General features: G+C 35.4%; 1 protein-coding gene across 1 annotated transcript in view; it reads right to left on the reverse strand.

Annotated features, from left to right (window-relative positions):
* Nucleotides 1–809: 809 nt before the first annotated feature.
* LOC136359689 (macrophage mannose receptor 1-like) overlaps nt 810–16,065 on the reverse strand; it is a 34,603-nt gene continuing 19,347 nt past the window's right edge. The window contains exons 17-30 of the mRNA XM_066316559.1: nt 15,879–16,042; nt 14,770–14,837; nt 14,262–14,362; nt 13,389–13,531; nt 12,638–12,743; nt 11,634–11,830; nt 10,031–10,133; nt 9,131–9,363; nt 7,826–7,991; nt 6,321–6,473; nt 4,748–4,864; nt 4,314–4,481; nt 3,179–3,214; nt 810–2,775 (exon numbers count right to left, since the gene is read on the reverse strand). Of these exons, the coding sequence (XP_066172656.1) occupies nt 2,576–2,775; nt 3,179–3,214; nt 4,314–4,481; nt 4,748–4,864; nt 6,321–6,473; nt 7,826–7,991; nt 9,131–9,363; nt 10,031–10,133; nt 11,634–11,830; nt 12,638–12,743; nt 13,389–13,531; nt 14,262–14,362; nt 14,770–14,837; nt 15,879–16,042 (1,955 nt within the window). The 3' untranslated portion in view covers nt 810–2,575. The remainder of the gene's footprint in view (nt 2,776–3,178; nt 3,215–4,313; nt 4,482–4,747; nt 4,865–6,320; nt 6,474–7,825; nt 7,992–9,130; nt 9,364–10,030; nt 10,134–11,633; nt 11,831–12,637; nt 12,744–13,388; nt 13,532–14,261; nt 14,363–14,769; nt 14,838–15,878; nt 16,043–16,065) is intronic.

Genomic DNA, 16,065 nt, shown 5'->3' on the forward strand with positions numbered 1-16,065 from the left:
CATATGTCATGTCTAGCCTGTGATCCTATCCAGTTCTTGTTCAGTCATGATGTTCAGTCCGACTATAGAGTAGCTGGACATAAAAATATACATATATCAAAATATTTTCATATGATAACATGTAGAGCTGGCATGCAGACCAGCCTAGCTGTTGAGCTCTCCATGTTTCCTGCATGGTGGTGATACCAGCCAGACTTCTTCTCTGAAGGCTGTGCTGAATTAGGTCACCAGAATACTTCTGTTATGAGCTCCCAATGTCTATAGTTAACTTACAAATACCTTTAAAGAAATTAGTCTTTTCTATAGTATGTTTCCTTTCTTCTGTTGAGAAAGGGAACTTTAATTCATCAGAGTCACTAAGCTGGGCATAAATACAGTAGGATCCAGGAGCATGTGCTGCTTGCAAAGGTGGACTAGGAAAAGTGCTTGCCTTACTAACTCGTCCAAAGGGCAAGCAGAACTGTGTATTCCCAGATGTCTGTAGTACATACCAGGAAACAATTTTATCTCTAGTCACCTCCGTGGGAAGCAGGTGTTGTTTTTCTCATTTTCACAGTTTTGTGCAAAGCTCTCCCAGCTATTTCCTATTTCCTCCTGAAAATTGCAATAACTTTCTTTATTGCAAGGAGTTTAGTATTACAGGACTTAATATAGTAACTTTAGGAACTGTTATCTGAAGGCTGTTATCTCTGGGCTTTAACAGAGTGTTCTTTTGACATAAATTGTAAAATATGGGTTTGGTTTACTTAATTTTTAACTCTATTTTAAATAATCTGTGGATAAGTGTTTTGTGTTTGGGGTTTTTTGGGTGGTTGTATTTGGTTTTGTTTGGTTTGTCTTGTTTTTAACCAGGTCTTGATTAAAAGACCTTATGTCTGTATGATGTTACTTGTTTAAGTGAGAAAGGGAAAGCCATACATTCTTCAGATATCTTTCTATTTCTGTGATTGATGAGAGTTCTTTACCAGCTTAGCCAAAGATGTAGAATAATGTGTGGAATGATGTGTGTCCATCCAGCAAGAGAATGCTGGGGAAAACTCTCAGGAGAAAATGTTACCAGAGGTGACCCATGTTTTAAGATAGCGCTTGTTAAAATATCTGAAATAGGTATTCCTAGAGGAAGGGGGTACTTCCATTCTAAGTAACTATCAATCACATTTTCTGTTAGAAGCCTTTATTGCTTGGTGGATATCTAGAAGAAATGTAAATAGAAAATTCAGGTGTGTTCTCAAGCTGCTCAGGCATAGACAGATGTTCTGGTGCAGAAACTTACTTCACTTATTCCAGGTATTCTCTTCCCTTTAAAAGATTTTTAGTGTGGCCTCATCTTTTTGACAGTCAGAGACCATAAGCATGTGGAGTGAGTGAGAAATTCTGACAGAAGGGCCAAAGAAAGAATCTGCTCCTCAATACATACATTTGGTAGAAGCTCCTCTGCTCTAGTCCTGCTCTTCCATGTGCTCCTTCAATGAGGCCTGTTAATGCCACATGCCCTCTTGTGGCGTGGGAAAAGGTGTTCCCATTCCTCAGGAGGGGTGATGCATAAAGTATACAGAATGATAAACTGACCCCTGTGGCAAACTCTGCTACTGTGTACAATGGAAGAAGAGCTGAGAAGGGTCTAGGCAGCACATTGTCAAACAAAATCAAAGCGAAAAAGAAATAATGTATTTTCAAAAAGTACATCCATGATTTTATATCTCTGCACCAAAGAATTACACAATGCACTATAAGACAGCCATTTATTATAAATGCTTGGATTTAAAAAGGGGCAACTCTGCATACTAAAAGAATCATTACTGAAATAAAACCCAATGGCAAGGGCATCTCCTGTCCTATCTTTATTATTAATCTGAACTGCAGAAAAATAAAGGTATTTGCAGAATACTAGAATAGTGCAAGGCTGTAGGAAATGGCATAATTAAAAAATTCAGACTGAATGTAAAATTAAATGAGCTTCTTCAATTTTTTTACAATTTTCTCTCTGGTGTTTTTCTGGCAAACAAATAATACTTAATGCACTGATGCAGGTATCATAACAGGTTTTACATGAATGAAAAGATAGTACCATGAACTATGAAGCTGAGAACCTGAAATGAGCAGTGTTTCATAGGTTGGACTCAATGATCTCTAAGGTCTTTTCCAGCCAACTTAATTCTGTGATTTCCATCATAATCTAGATACCACTGAAGTAACACACAGGGAAAAACAATTTAAAGTAATGAGTAGTGATTTCTCCAGTGTGTAAAAAGAGCAAATTTCTACACTAAGCTAAATAAAGTAATTTTCACATAGTAAATATCCATCAGACTTTCTCCACAGCACTTCTGGAGCCAACTTTTCAGCCATGCCCATTTATATGAAAAACACATATACAATCTCAGGACTAAACAACTCTGTAACAGCTTGGAAGGAATTTTAAAGGATGTATGTATGTATTTATATAAATCCGTGAACTGTGTGTTTGACAAGAAAGGAGACTATCATCTGGGTAGGAAAACACAAAGCTGGGGTAAGATTTCACTGATTTATAGCCTGGTTTTTGGTAGTTGGATCACATGGGCATTTGGTGAGACTACATGTCAGAATGTGTGTCTTTTTCTTGAATATCCACAGTTGCTTCTGATCCACTCATTCTGGCTGAAATATGTGGCAGGTTTTGTCTTTTCCTTCTCAAGCAGAAATAAATTATACTTCCAGCTCCAGCTATTGAAAGGACTAGAAGAACGAACAGCCAAATGATGCCAGCAGAAAGTGCTTTCACCAAATTCTCTTCTGTAAGGATATACAATGGAATAATCTTTGTGGTTAAAAGATTTCAAAATCTAGTAATAAATGAGACTTCTATAATGAGAAAGCAAAAAATTCAATGTGCATGTAGATTTCCAGTTCAACATGTGCTGTGTTTGTTTTTTTTAATGAACACCAAACAAAATATAATTAAATATAATTAAATCTGATCAAAGCCCAATATTGAAAATAAAAACATAAACCCCAAATCAATATTTACTTCAGGATAACCTCTAGATCCTATATTGAGATACAGATTAAAAGTTTATGGACCTTTTATTTTAAAACACTCTCAAATACTGAGGATCTATATATATTTATTTATATTTATATTCCTGATTTATTTTAACATTCTCTTATTATTTTACTAAAAAAGAAGTATGCTTACCTGAATTTTCTGTTGACATCTCTTTGTTTTCAGGAGCTTTTAGAAGGAAAAAAAAATATTTATTCTGAATACTTTAAAAAAAAAGAAAGAAAAGAAAGAGGCATTTCAAAGTTCCTACATTCCAGTGTTTCTGAATCTCCCCTGAATTCATGTGTTGGTGACAGTCACAATCCCAGACAGATGGAGCTAAGCTTGTGTTAAACTCTAGTAGGACGATTAGGTCTTTTGTCCTAAGAGCATCTGACTTCCTCGGTCGTGATACCCAAAACAACATTTAGAGACAGATTTCTGTTATTTCAAAAAGTCTTTTCAAATACGTTTATTGCTGAGAAACTCCCCACACGATCCTTAGTCATTTTAAGGTCTTTCTTGAAAGGAGGTCTTGAGTGTTAGGAGTGCATCATGACCATTTCACTTGAGCTGAAGAAGCTTTTCTATTGTAGCCCCTTCTGTCAGAGACAACCATTCCATGTGGATGTGGTTCCTATGGTAATTGCCCTTCCTGAACTTAGCAGGCAATACAAAGTTGAACAGAAAAATGAATTTTAACCAAACAATATGTCCATTTTTGCTTTTGACTGCTTTGATTTAATCTCAGTGCTAATCAAACTTATGCATTTTCTTACAAATGATAATTTTTCTATCATAATACTAACAGTATTTTATTAAACATGTATCTATCATACTGTAGATAAAGAGTGCCACGAGAATGTTTGTCATATTATTCCTGTAATCCATCAGATCAGTGGTCAGTAAGGAAAGGAATCCTGAATTCCAGCATTTCTGCAAGACAGTTTTCACTGCACTCATCAGAACAAGATTTTATATGAGAATACATTCAGCTGAAATTAGACAAAGTGTTGCTTTTGAGCTTATCTTTCTCCTAAACTCAGGGGTCTGAAGTATTTATGATGTCTGCACAGGGCTCATAGTAGTTCTAGAGGATGTAGGGGAGATGCAGCCTTCTGAGAAGGCAGTCAGAAGCCATGTGGGGCTTGTCAGTATTTAGGCAGCCACATCCTGCCATTAGAGTAAATTGGTTTTGCACACAAACTGAGTATTATATTTCTGTGTTGTACAATGAAAATGTATTACTAGAAATTATTAACCTTAACATATTAGAAATACAACTTACTTTTAACTTTTTTACAGATATATCCTTTTCTGAAAAAACAGAGGTTGGTCTTCCAGAAGCCAGACAATGCACATATTTCTCCACAGTCTTTAAGCCTTTTGTTTGACGGTTCTCCCATTTCCCAGTTGACAAAATCCATTGCAGATTTATCTGTCCATACCCACTGTTCTAATATCAAAAATAAACATATATGTATAAAATACATGGTTTTAGACAAATAGAATGAGTTGTAATGGAAAAAACAAAAATTTAGAACATGAATAGCTAGTTAAATGTTTCAATTATAATTTATGCATATTTAAGCATACTTTGAAATAAACTTAGTGTAAGCTTTAGATATATATGCACATGCACTTTCAAGTATGCAAAGTTGATTTTTTTTAATATAATATGTAATTTCATTTGATAGGGTAACATATGAAGAAAGGTATTACCTCTGCCATCTTTCTTTAGCCCTACCCAAAAGTTCAGTGATTTTCCATGGAGTATCTTAATGGTTTCTGACAGAAAGTTTGCTTCACTATAGTCTCCTACTGATACCAAATCAGCACCTGGAAAAATATTAAGGAACACATCACAGTGGCCCATTTTCTTAGAGCTCAAATCAATGAACACATAAAAATATGCAAAAATATTTAAAAGACACCAACTCTCCTATATTATTCACTAGACTTGTTGTGGGTATTATATCACTGTATAGTATTTATAGTATTTTTTTTTGAGCATGACTGTGTGTGGTATGGATACAAATCTGCACAATGATATCAATTTTCTAAAATTTTCTGGATTTTTTAGACTTTAGTCTAGAGAAGAATAATTGCTCTCCTGCAAAACTTTTTGGGCAGATCTGACCAAATCCCAGACTGTGGTGCAAGTAGGCTGAAACAGGTACATGTGGTGTATCACCATGCCTGTTGCCACTACAGCTCTGTCCCTCATCAGTGTCTGGGCAGCAGTTTTGGCAGTGCCTGATGATAACAGGTGAGATAGGATGTGTCAGCAGCTGGAGTTTGAAGTCCAGAAGATATCCAGAAGTTTATTTGTAATTGCCGTACGCCCTGGCATTGCAAATACACAAAGCTGTGTTGGGAACACAAGGAAATGACCACCTTCCTTATCTGGCCAGTGGGTAACAGGCAGGCAAAAGTGTAGGAATTTAGAACATGGAGCAGTGTTCAACTGTAACATTTCATCCTGGTTATTAGCATAATGTTTACTTTTTATAGTAATTATGTGATTTATCTTTCTACAAAACCACTCCAGAAATTCTGTTGTCGTACAGCTGTAGAGAAAAATGTCTTTGCAAAGCTACTTTTTCTGTTTACTCAGTTAGGTCAGTGTTTTCAGATCTATGAGGAAGTGCCTTTAGAAATTTATAGGACATTTCCTGTTCTTACTCACACTGAAATATATGTTGAGCGGCACCAGTTCTTTGGAGCAGAGTGTCGTTTCCCTTCCCTGATGAAGGTACTGCTCTTCTTTCCTTGGGGGCACCATGAGGCTGTTCCAGAGCAGGAACTGCATGACTGGGTGTGTTCTACTGGTTCATGAAAGATAAACAGTTCCTCCATCTCATTTATTTTTCAACCACTGAGATCCACTTAATGAACTGTGCTCTGGAGCTAACACAACTATTCTATTGACTTTGTGTCTCCCAGATTGCACTGCATATGGGGTCCCTTTTGCTTGGAGAAGGGGAAGTCAATCCTGCAGCCTGTGCCTTAGTGGGTCTGTAAAAGTGTTTGTTTCCCTACCTAATTATTTTTTTCCATAAAACTAGTAGGAATTTTATATTTTTGAGGTATTTGTATTTCCTGATATTTGACATATGAGATGCTGCTGTCTTTGACAAAAGTTATGTTTATTGTGCAAAAGCATGCTCAGAAAAGCAGCTGAAAAAAGCATTAAATGTGAGGTTTTAAAGTAATTTGAGATTTGCTTAGCAATATTATCCATTATTTTATGTGTTTAATTACATCATCAATCTTTCTAAGACTAAACACTCACCTAGTCGAGCACATTCTTCATGAGCTTGAGACCAACTTCTTTTTTTCGAGGCCTCAAAGTAGTAGCAGTAACCAGAGAAAGGTATCCAAGATTTGTGTCCTCTTGATTCAGGGCATTTTCCAGGAAGTTGTGGGGGTTCAGTAGGAGCCATTACTGATAAGACATCAGATAGTTGGAGTCCAGCTATTTTATATAACTTGCTTTTCCTATTATACTAGTATGACAAAACTAAACTATTATGTTAGGTTTGTAATCTTAGAGGAAATGAAGCCTGTTCTAAGAGCTTGAATATGGTTCTGATTTTCTGTTTGAAACAATATTTTCCTTCATATTTATTCATTGGTGTGATTTGACAATATCAAAACCTGATTAAACCTTACAGTAGAAACTGTCATTGTGAATGAAAGTGTTGGTATAACTAAGCATAGCTTGCAGGATTTTTTATTAAACTGCATCCTGAATACATTCCATAGTGACTGATAGAGTAGGAAAATTTTGGATGGGTAAATAAACGCAGATGGAATGTAAATTATATATTCTGCCAAATTACCTTTTCTTCCTCTAAGTCTTCTACAGTCTGTTTCTTTCTCTGATAAGGAATACTCAGCTCTCAAATGAGATTTCCAGATTCATTAAGTGCAAAGAGAGTATATATATGAATTCCGAGGATTTTTGTCAAATTAAAACATCTTAAAATTTAATTTGGCATGTAATTTTAAATTTTCTAAGGATTCAAGATCTTCCATAAAGTTGAAAAATTCAAGAATATAGCTAAATTTTGAAATCATATCAATATTTGATTCCATATCAATTATACAAATTTGTACTTGGAAGGCTTTCCAAGGGGTTATCTACTTCATCTTTGTCCTCACAGGAGACATGAAGCTGATATATTGTTTTTAACAGATATTAGTCCTGTCTGTAGTGATGGAGATTTGCTGATCTGTCCAGAGTATTTATTAAAGACTTGTGTATTGATAACATTAGAAGGTTTTCCTTGCTGTATTTAAGTCTGTTATCCCTTCCCACACATATCTGACACACGTGAAAATTAAATTCCTCCCTGTAAGGCTCAGTTTTTACTATTTAGTATTGATAATACAGTTTCTCGTTGTCTTTGGTTTTTTAGTCTTTTGTCCAACTTCAACCTTTTCTTTAAATTATTGTTACCCGGTCATCTGAAACCCCTAGCTGACCAAGAAGCTTTTCAAACTTTGGTACCCCAAACTGGATACAGAATTTCATATAAAAACAGATCCTATAGCAAGTGAATTACTTTTCCTAATAGAACGAATAATTTTAAAAAGTGAATATTCAATCCCTTGGTTCTTAGGCTTTTAGTAATTACTATGAATAAATTAACTTTTGTAAAGAATTCATGTCAATATTTAGAACTAGTTAGGTAATCCTGTCTTCCTGTATAATGATGTATTAATGAAGTATTTTTGCAGTGGCTTATTGCACTATACAGCTGCTAGTCATGAAGCATGTAGGGAGTTACTCACCATCTGAGTTTTTACAGACAGAAAAGAATTTTTCCTCGCAAGAAGCTGTCTTCCAGGTGCCATCAGTGTCTAGGTAGACACATGCTAATGTCTGCTTTGGTTCTCCACTGGCCCACTTGCTGTAAACTAAACTCCACCTGTCCATCCATTGATACTTGCCATTGGTCTGGAAGTAAAATCTATGTGATAATTTCACATTTGCTTACAGTGACATAGCTACTATACCGGATCCTCAAGAGGACTCTCACATAACCAGTGTAGAATCATCTGCTTACTAGTGCCCCTTTTTAGCTTGTAAATGCTAACTGACTAAAATGTACAGTGTCTGTCATCCACAAACGTAAACACCTCCAAAAATATCTAAAATTAATTCAGAACATTTTCCCAAGCATTGGGAAATGGAAGGGGAAAAAAAGAAAGGGGGCATGAGAGAAGGCATAAAGCTAGGAGTCAGATAAGATATCATGTTGGTATGACCACCCAGATATCTGCATGGAGAATGGAGCGTATGTGGGAGTGTTCTTAAGCAGCTCTGATCACCGTTGCTTTTGTTGTAGTTATCGTGACTGTGATTCATGATGAAGACTGTAGCATGTCAAAACACACCTACCATCCAAATGTTCACCCTCTCCTGTCATACAACTGATGTAGACATCTCACAAACAGAAAGAATTGTTTTTCCATTATATTCTAGCTTCTAATGGGAGCAATTATGCCAATTGCATTTACAAATTAAAAAAATGCGGCCATTGGTCAATATGTACCATGTTATATAGCCTCCATATTCCTTTTACTAATATTTACCCCAGTTTCTGGCCACAGCTGTAGTTTGGTATTGCTACCATAAACAAGACCACTGTAGTAAAATGTGTGAGCATAAACACACACATAAAAATCATTCCTCCTCAGGTGTCAGGTCTGTGACCTCTGATACCTATGATCACTGAGGCACATAAACACGTGGCAGGAAGGCTGGATGTATGTTTTTCCTGGAATCACTTTCAGATTAAAATCAAGTCAAAATGTAGGAAATTTTACAATTTATATCCAAGATACTTTACTTCAAACAGCACACTACACTGTTGTATACTGGTTTTACAAGGACCATTTCCTTGTGCGAAAAGAAATCTCTACTGTATGAGTCTTATTGGAAGATTTCTAGTGCAAATGGCTGTTACATTGATGTAACATGCTATTTTCAGCACTACACTGGCAGAAATCCCAATGGGCAACAAGATAAGACCATAAAGCAAAATCAGGTCCTGTGTCACCCTGACAGCTTGTATGCAATGTATTTGTTCTTACCACGTTGCTGTTAAGACCAATCCACAGAGGCTCTCCATGTTCCTTGGCAAGTAGGAACAACAGCGCCTGGCTGTAGGGGTCTAAAATGCTGGCAAGTTCTGAGCCATTGTTATTGCAGTTTTGGTGTGCTTCCTCCCAATTCATTTTGGAATGCGTGACAGAATAGCTAAACCCACTAGAAGGGTCAAAAGCAAAGTCCAGCACTGTTGCTGGTGATTTAAAAAGTTTAGGATCTGTAGGAAGAAGGAAAAGAAAACACCCCTTAAGCTGTTAAATCTGGAGTCACACATTTGACTTGAGCAATTGGGTAATATCTTCATTACTTACAAATTTAACATAAAATTACTAATGGAATGGAACATCTTCTTAGCTGTTTATAATTAAATATAACATCAAAACAACAGTTCTGATAAAAGAAATGTATTTTCAACCTCTGACAATTTTTAATCAGTAGATGCACAGTATTTTATATTGCAGAGGTAAATTTACCCTATCATTCAAAAATAACACACCAGTCCTGCCTGTTTTTAAATACTCATTGCAGCTTAATGACTATCAGGTTTATATGGATAAGTGTTAAACTTACTAGCTTTGATACCATATAGATCATTGTGAACACATGCAATTAAAATGTTTTTGGGCTTCATGTATTATTTTACACTTTAAAAAATAAAATAATTTTATTTTCCTACATTCTGCTATGTTTTCTCAAAAACATTGCTAAGTAACACTGGGAGGCAGGATGGGTCCTTAGGTTTTAATGATCCCTTACCTAAAAACCAAAACAAAATGAAACAAACCAAAACCAAAACTAAACTGAAATAAAGTATGTTAAACAAGCAAATTTGTTTTAATCCTTATGTTATCATTTTCAAGATTAACAATATTCTTCAAACTCACCACTATCCTTCTGGCATATGTACCCTCTATAGTTATAACACCCCTCATTATTCCATTTTCCTGTGTCATCAGCAGGACCTCTCTTCAGAGAAACACAATCAAACTGTTGGAAGTAAGTAAAAGAATATACATGCATGTTAGAAATTATAAGACAGAATACTACCACTGAGTAATTTAAGGTTTGGGTTTTTTAGTTCTGATGTTGTAGGGTGTGTTACAGTTCCAGAAATACCTTTCATTCATCCTTCTCTGTACTTTCTGACCTCCATTGTGGTGGCCAGCTCCCCTGCTGTACACTCTTCAGCTCAGCCTGTTTGTTCATTTAGTTATTTTCCAGGAAAAATATTGGAAAGACGTTTTTACTTTCAACAACTTTCTTCCACATTATCTATCCCAACTAATGAGTAACTATCAGTAAGGTTTTGAATAAGAATGAAATGGAGGTCATGCTTTGTATTGCACTTGCAAAGACAGCTATAAATAGTGCTGATTCTTTATAAAATCATCTAGATTACAGTCCTTGGCAGTGCTCTCATCAGCTCTAGGTCTTTGAATTTCTTTCAGCTACACGAAATCAGCTTAAGAAGCTGAAATGTCAAGTTTATTACAAGCTGCAGTCTCCTCTGCTAAGCTACCGTGGGGTAATTTTTGAGCCTTTGGGCATTTGAAAAGGATCCTTTGAAGGAGAGAGATGTTAGTGTCTTGAAGGTGAAGGAGAAAAGTAGGATGTACCTTTGCACGGATTTTTTTGTTTGTTTGTTTTTTTCTGCTTGTTATTTCCTAGTGTTATTAGAACTTCAGTGGAGCTATGGATTGTGGAGTGTCATTTACGTCTTCCTGCATGCCTTGACCAATGGCTACATGGGGAAGAGCAACATGAATTGGCTCAGGTGTAGATTAAGCTGATTGTCCAAATCCCTGGCTTCTCTAAATGGATGGATACAAAAATTAGTGGAATGGCATATTCTGAAGGGCAAGTTTGGAAAGCAAGATACAAAAATAAATAGAAGATGTGTGCGTGTCAAATCAGTCTGTATCGGTATGATTATGCAGAATGCTATTTTATTTACAGCATTATGAGGTTTAATTTAAGTGTAAGCAGTAGAGAGGGTTTGATGGGCTTAGAAAGTAGTTGATATCTATAGACCCTTAGTAATTCAATTGCAATTTTAAAAAGGGGAGAAGTTAAAATGCTGAACTCTTTCCTCTTGCATCCTCTTCTCCTTCCTTCATAGACATAAAAATAATTGTGTGTTAACTTAAAAAATTCTAATGTTGCATTTATATTCTCTTGAGAAATTAACATTTTACTATGAAAAATAAAGCTTTATTCAATATATCCAATCATTATTCAATCTGTCCATTGCTGCAATTTTGCCAAATACTTTGACAAAATTACAGCATTACCATTTTATGCTCTGAGACAGCTAGAATATTGAAACATTGAAAGGTTTCAATAGTCCCAGTGTAAAAATAGGTAACAAACCAATGGAGAAGGATGGGACAATTTCTGTAGTGAAGTGAGTTGCTTACTGGAGTGGTATTGCTTGGTATTGCCATTCCTCAGATTTAGACTTGATGGTAAACACTAAGCAATATTTACCTGTTGCCGATTGTGGCCATCTTCTGGATGCAGACTGTCATATATAATAGGTTCTACAAGTTTTGGGGAATCTGTAGCCCAGTTTGTATATGAAACAGCACTTCCATCAGACCAAACAAAGTTGAGTTCACTGAGCAGATCATTCAAGCCGATCCAAACATCATTTGAAACATCCTTCAAATGGTAAGTGAGAAAAGCTAGGGGAAAGAGCCAACAGAGGAGAAAATTAGCATGTCATGTGATCAGTCAAAACATCAACTCATAAACAAATACTTAACTGTTTTGTTCATTAAAGTCTTGTAAAAATATTTCAATTACATTTGATCAGAAATTTACCTGAGTTCATTATTTCAAGGTTATGCCAAGCCCTTGCCCATAAGAAGTCTCAATGAGTCAAAGTATTTGGGAACTATAAAGCAAGATTGAAAAGAGGAAAGAAAAACAAAAAAGCCTGTCTGACCACCATGATATCTAATGATTTCTCTGATTTCAGCAGTCAGGATAAGCCACTTGACTGATGGAAATATGTGGCTATGTACAGCTGCAAATGGAATCCAAGGAACACAGGCAAGGTGAAAGAAAATATGCCTTTCTCTGACATTTTACTAAATTAAGTTGCAGAATTTAGGCAGAAGTATAGAAGCAGATCTATTTCTGGCAAAAACAGACCATGCATTCTGTTTTGTTTTTTTTTTTCTCTGTGCCTAAAATACAAATGCCAGATCTGGATTTTAAATTTTATCCCAAATCATGCCTATAAATAATGTAAGACACTTTGCATGAAACATGAGAAAGCAATCCTTAGCAGCACATGCATGCCCCAAACAGATTATTCAGTTCTAAAAACATTTCATGCTATGGCCTAATATTATGCTATGCTAATGTTGAGTATACAAATTATAAAAAGCATGTATTTACATACTGATGCTTGCCTTCTTTGCAGGAAATGTCCACTGTATATGGAGTAAAGGCTCTCTATTACCTAAGGGGCTGTTGCACTATACCTTGAACTTGTTCATTAGGTATGCTTGCCAAGTCTCCTCCAAGGCTCCTGCAAACTCTCATTCCAGTATACCAGTAATCATAGCCAGTGCCAAAAAATTTGTAACACTATGAAAAAAAAAGTATAGACTGTTAGAGTTACAGGACTCTAAGAATTTAGGTATGAATTACACTAGTTTGAGTAAAAATCAGCCTAACTCAGACCCCAAAAATATTTTTAAGTTAACTTGGATGAGGAGCCAAGTCAAAACCATTTACAAGTTCTAAATTTGCTCTCTGTCTTTCTGCAAGGGACTGCGAAAGTCTCAACAAAACTCAAATAGCTATTTACAAACCATGGTAGGAGTCTGATGAGAATCTAATGTTTTAACTCACTTATTAAGCACAAAGTTCATCTCTTTTGGGAAGAGGCAAGCACTACATTGAAACTTTTTTGGAAAAACTTTCTCTTATTTCTGATTGGTTCCATCTCAAATGACTGATTTTGTGCTGTGCCCAATGCTTTCAGATTAATTCAGTTCTTCAATTTTTTGAAACACGTAAAATGTAACAGTTTTCCCAGTGTACCTCAGGTGACTGCTTCTCAAGAAAACAATTAAAAATCTGTAAAACCACCATTTTGTGGTAATTAGCTAGCAGGTTCATATTAAAATGCAACTGACAAAACATGTCTGAGAGATAAAAAGCCTCTTATATATCTTTAACTGCCTTCCCAAGCAGTAATATCATTGTGCTTAGATGAATGTATCATACCTTATTTTTAAATAAAATCCAGTCTGAAGGACATCCACCAGGGGTTGAAGGTACTGCTGAAGGGATGGTTGCATTTATAAAACTTCTGTGTCTCTCACAGATATAGCCATTGGAAAAACCACAGCTGACATCATTCCACAAGCCTGAAATGAATTGAAATTTAGGTACTAAGACATTGAAATTTGTGGGAAAGTGAACTTGTTTCAGTGCTTTTAAGTTCAGGAGCAATCTGCCTGGGAATGTGGGATAACCTGCATTAGCTCCACTCTACCTCCCATTGTCACTGTATACAGGAGCACTTTGGTCCTGCTGTAACTGGAGGATGAATTGGCCTCTCAGTGGAACCCTCCCAAACAGCTTTGTCACACTGAAAGATGCAAGTGTAAAGTAATGCTTTATCAGTGAAAGCTATAGAATGTGAAACTCCATGTATGTTCTATTCCTTTGCTAACTATTATACCAAAAAAAAAAATTACAAAAAATCTTATATAAAATTATCTGATTATTAAAAATTATTTAAAATTATTTAAAATTGAAATACTCTCTATTATTAAGAAATATTTTCATATAACTGTTATCTAGTTTTAATTACTTTTTAAATTGCTTTTGATTTTAATTTAACATTTTCTTTGTGCAGCTGAAACATCAGTGATCAAATTGCCACTGCCTTCCTCATTAAAATCAATATCTGACACTCCACTTTTATGGATAATATTTCCCCTGACGAAACCTCAGATATAACAATTCTTTATCATGCACATTTCTCAAAATTTCTGGTAAAAAGTGGGTGAAAATTGACAAGAGGTTTTTAAACAAACGCTGGAAGAGCAGCAGCCATAAAACTACTTTAAAAATCATACTTGTGTTACTCACCATCTTTTTTATTTATAACCACACAATTTTCTTGAGTTCTTGCAAAATTGGGCTCACCCGGTGCCCAAGCTGCATAGTGCACTGGGCTTCCACTCATCCAACTGAAAAATAGTAGTGGTTACTGAGACAATGTCCATGAAACAGCAGAGAAAATCCTTCTTTAACGTACTAAAAATATTTTTAAAAAATTACAGCTGAGTATGTCTGTCAATTGAGTTTCTGTTTGGATGAAAAGACCTTAGATAATGAAATCCCTGCTTATCAAGTCAAGGACAAAAATACCTTTATTTTCAACAGATATCAACATATTCATAGCATACAAAAATTCCATTTAGAGCTGTGTTTGTACAATGCAGTTTAACCAAGGGAGAGCACACATTTCAACATGAATTATCACTCTCTGAATCTGCATTTAACTACTTGGTAGTGGTTCCTCCAGAAGGAACTCTGGCAGTACAATACTTCTACAACTGCTCTTTACGGATCTTGATGTAGTTTATTTACCTACCTGAACTGTTGATCATTATTCTGGATTAATCCTATGAGATATGAGTTCAGTTTGCCATTTTTTAAGATCTAAACATAAAAATACATTTTGAATTAGTGTTTTTTCAAATATTTATTAGTCATCCAAGACACAAAAAAAAAGTGCAAATTTTGTGTTGTGGAAGCAAAGAAATTAATACAGATTCTTTAAATGATTGTGCAGTCACCTGAGATACCAAAAAACTTATAGTTTTGCTCTATTATTTTTATTGATACAATCCTATTTTTGGTTGAATTAGTGGTATGATCAAACCTTTCAAAGTTCAGTTCTCAATTTAAAAAGCAAAAGTCAAAGAAGACTTGAGAAAAACATTTAGTATAAAATTTTTTATACTTTCCCGGTTTTAAGCAACTATATAATTCTTGTGTCTCAAGCTGTCTGAGCTCTCCTCTTGTCATATCCTTTCTCAAACAATAAAAGCAAACATCTAATAGTGTGACTCAAAAAGGTATTTGTGTGACTACATTGGTGTTAGCAAACCAAACAGGGTTATGGCAGAGGTTTGAGGTTCTATCCATGCTATTAAGTTATCAACGTTCCCTGCTGTGCTTCAGTCATGAAGGATTGTTGGAGTGATACTCTAACCTGGACCAGTCTAAGCCTTTCTTTGAAAAGCTGTTTTGGAGAACAACATGACCATCAGATAGGACCATTAAAGCTACACGGGCAGTTGCCTCACATCTGTGTGCAACACCATATTCTAGTAGATGACATTCAGATATGAGGCAACTACTCCATCAGAAGGAGTACACCTACTCTTGCCTGTTCATTGCTCCTTATGCATTTGCTCAGAAATCCATTCAGACTAGAATAGACAAGAATATATCCATCCTAATAAAGAGTAAATTCCTTTACATGTTTTTTTTTTTTTTCCTAAAGTGAAGATTCATTTAGTAGAATAAATATTTTTCATAGAATATTTAAACCTAATCCTAATAAAATTTTAGTAGCAGTAATATTTGGTAAAAGTGGTAATATGCAACAAGCACATTCTTCTGTATTTCACAAACAGAGGATATGTACCAAGGGTCTATAAGCCATGTATTGTGTAAAATAAAATTTTCCCTTACATATTTCCACAAAAATTTTCTTTCACTATTATTTCCAATAGTGGCAAGATTTCCATGACTGTTTTTGCAGAATGTTCTGGCTTTCTCTGTAGAGGTCTTTTCTGGGCTGAAAAAATATTGTTTGTCTCCTTTTACAATCCAGCCATCTTCTGTGACTTCATATGCTGCAATACAGAAGAGAAATCCC

The sequence above is a fragment of the Sylvia atricapilla genome, chromosome 1 (genome assembly GCF_009819655.1).
Source record: "Sylvia atricapilla isolate bSylAtr1 chromosome 1, bSylAtr1.pri, whole genome shotgun sequence".
NCBI lineage: Eukaryota > Metazoa > Chordata > Aves > Passeriformes > Sylviidae > Sylvia > Sylvia atricapilla.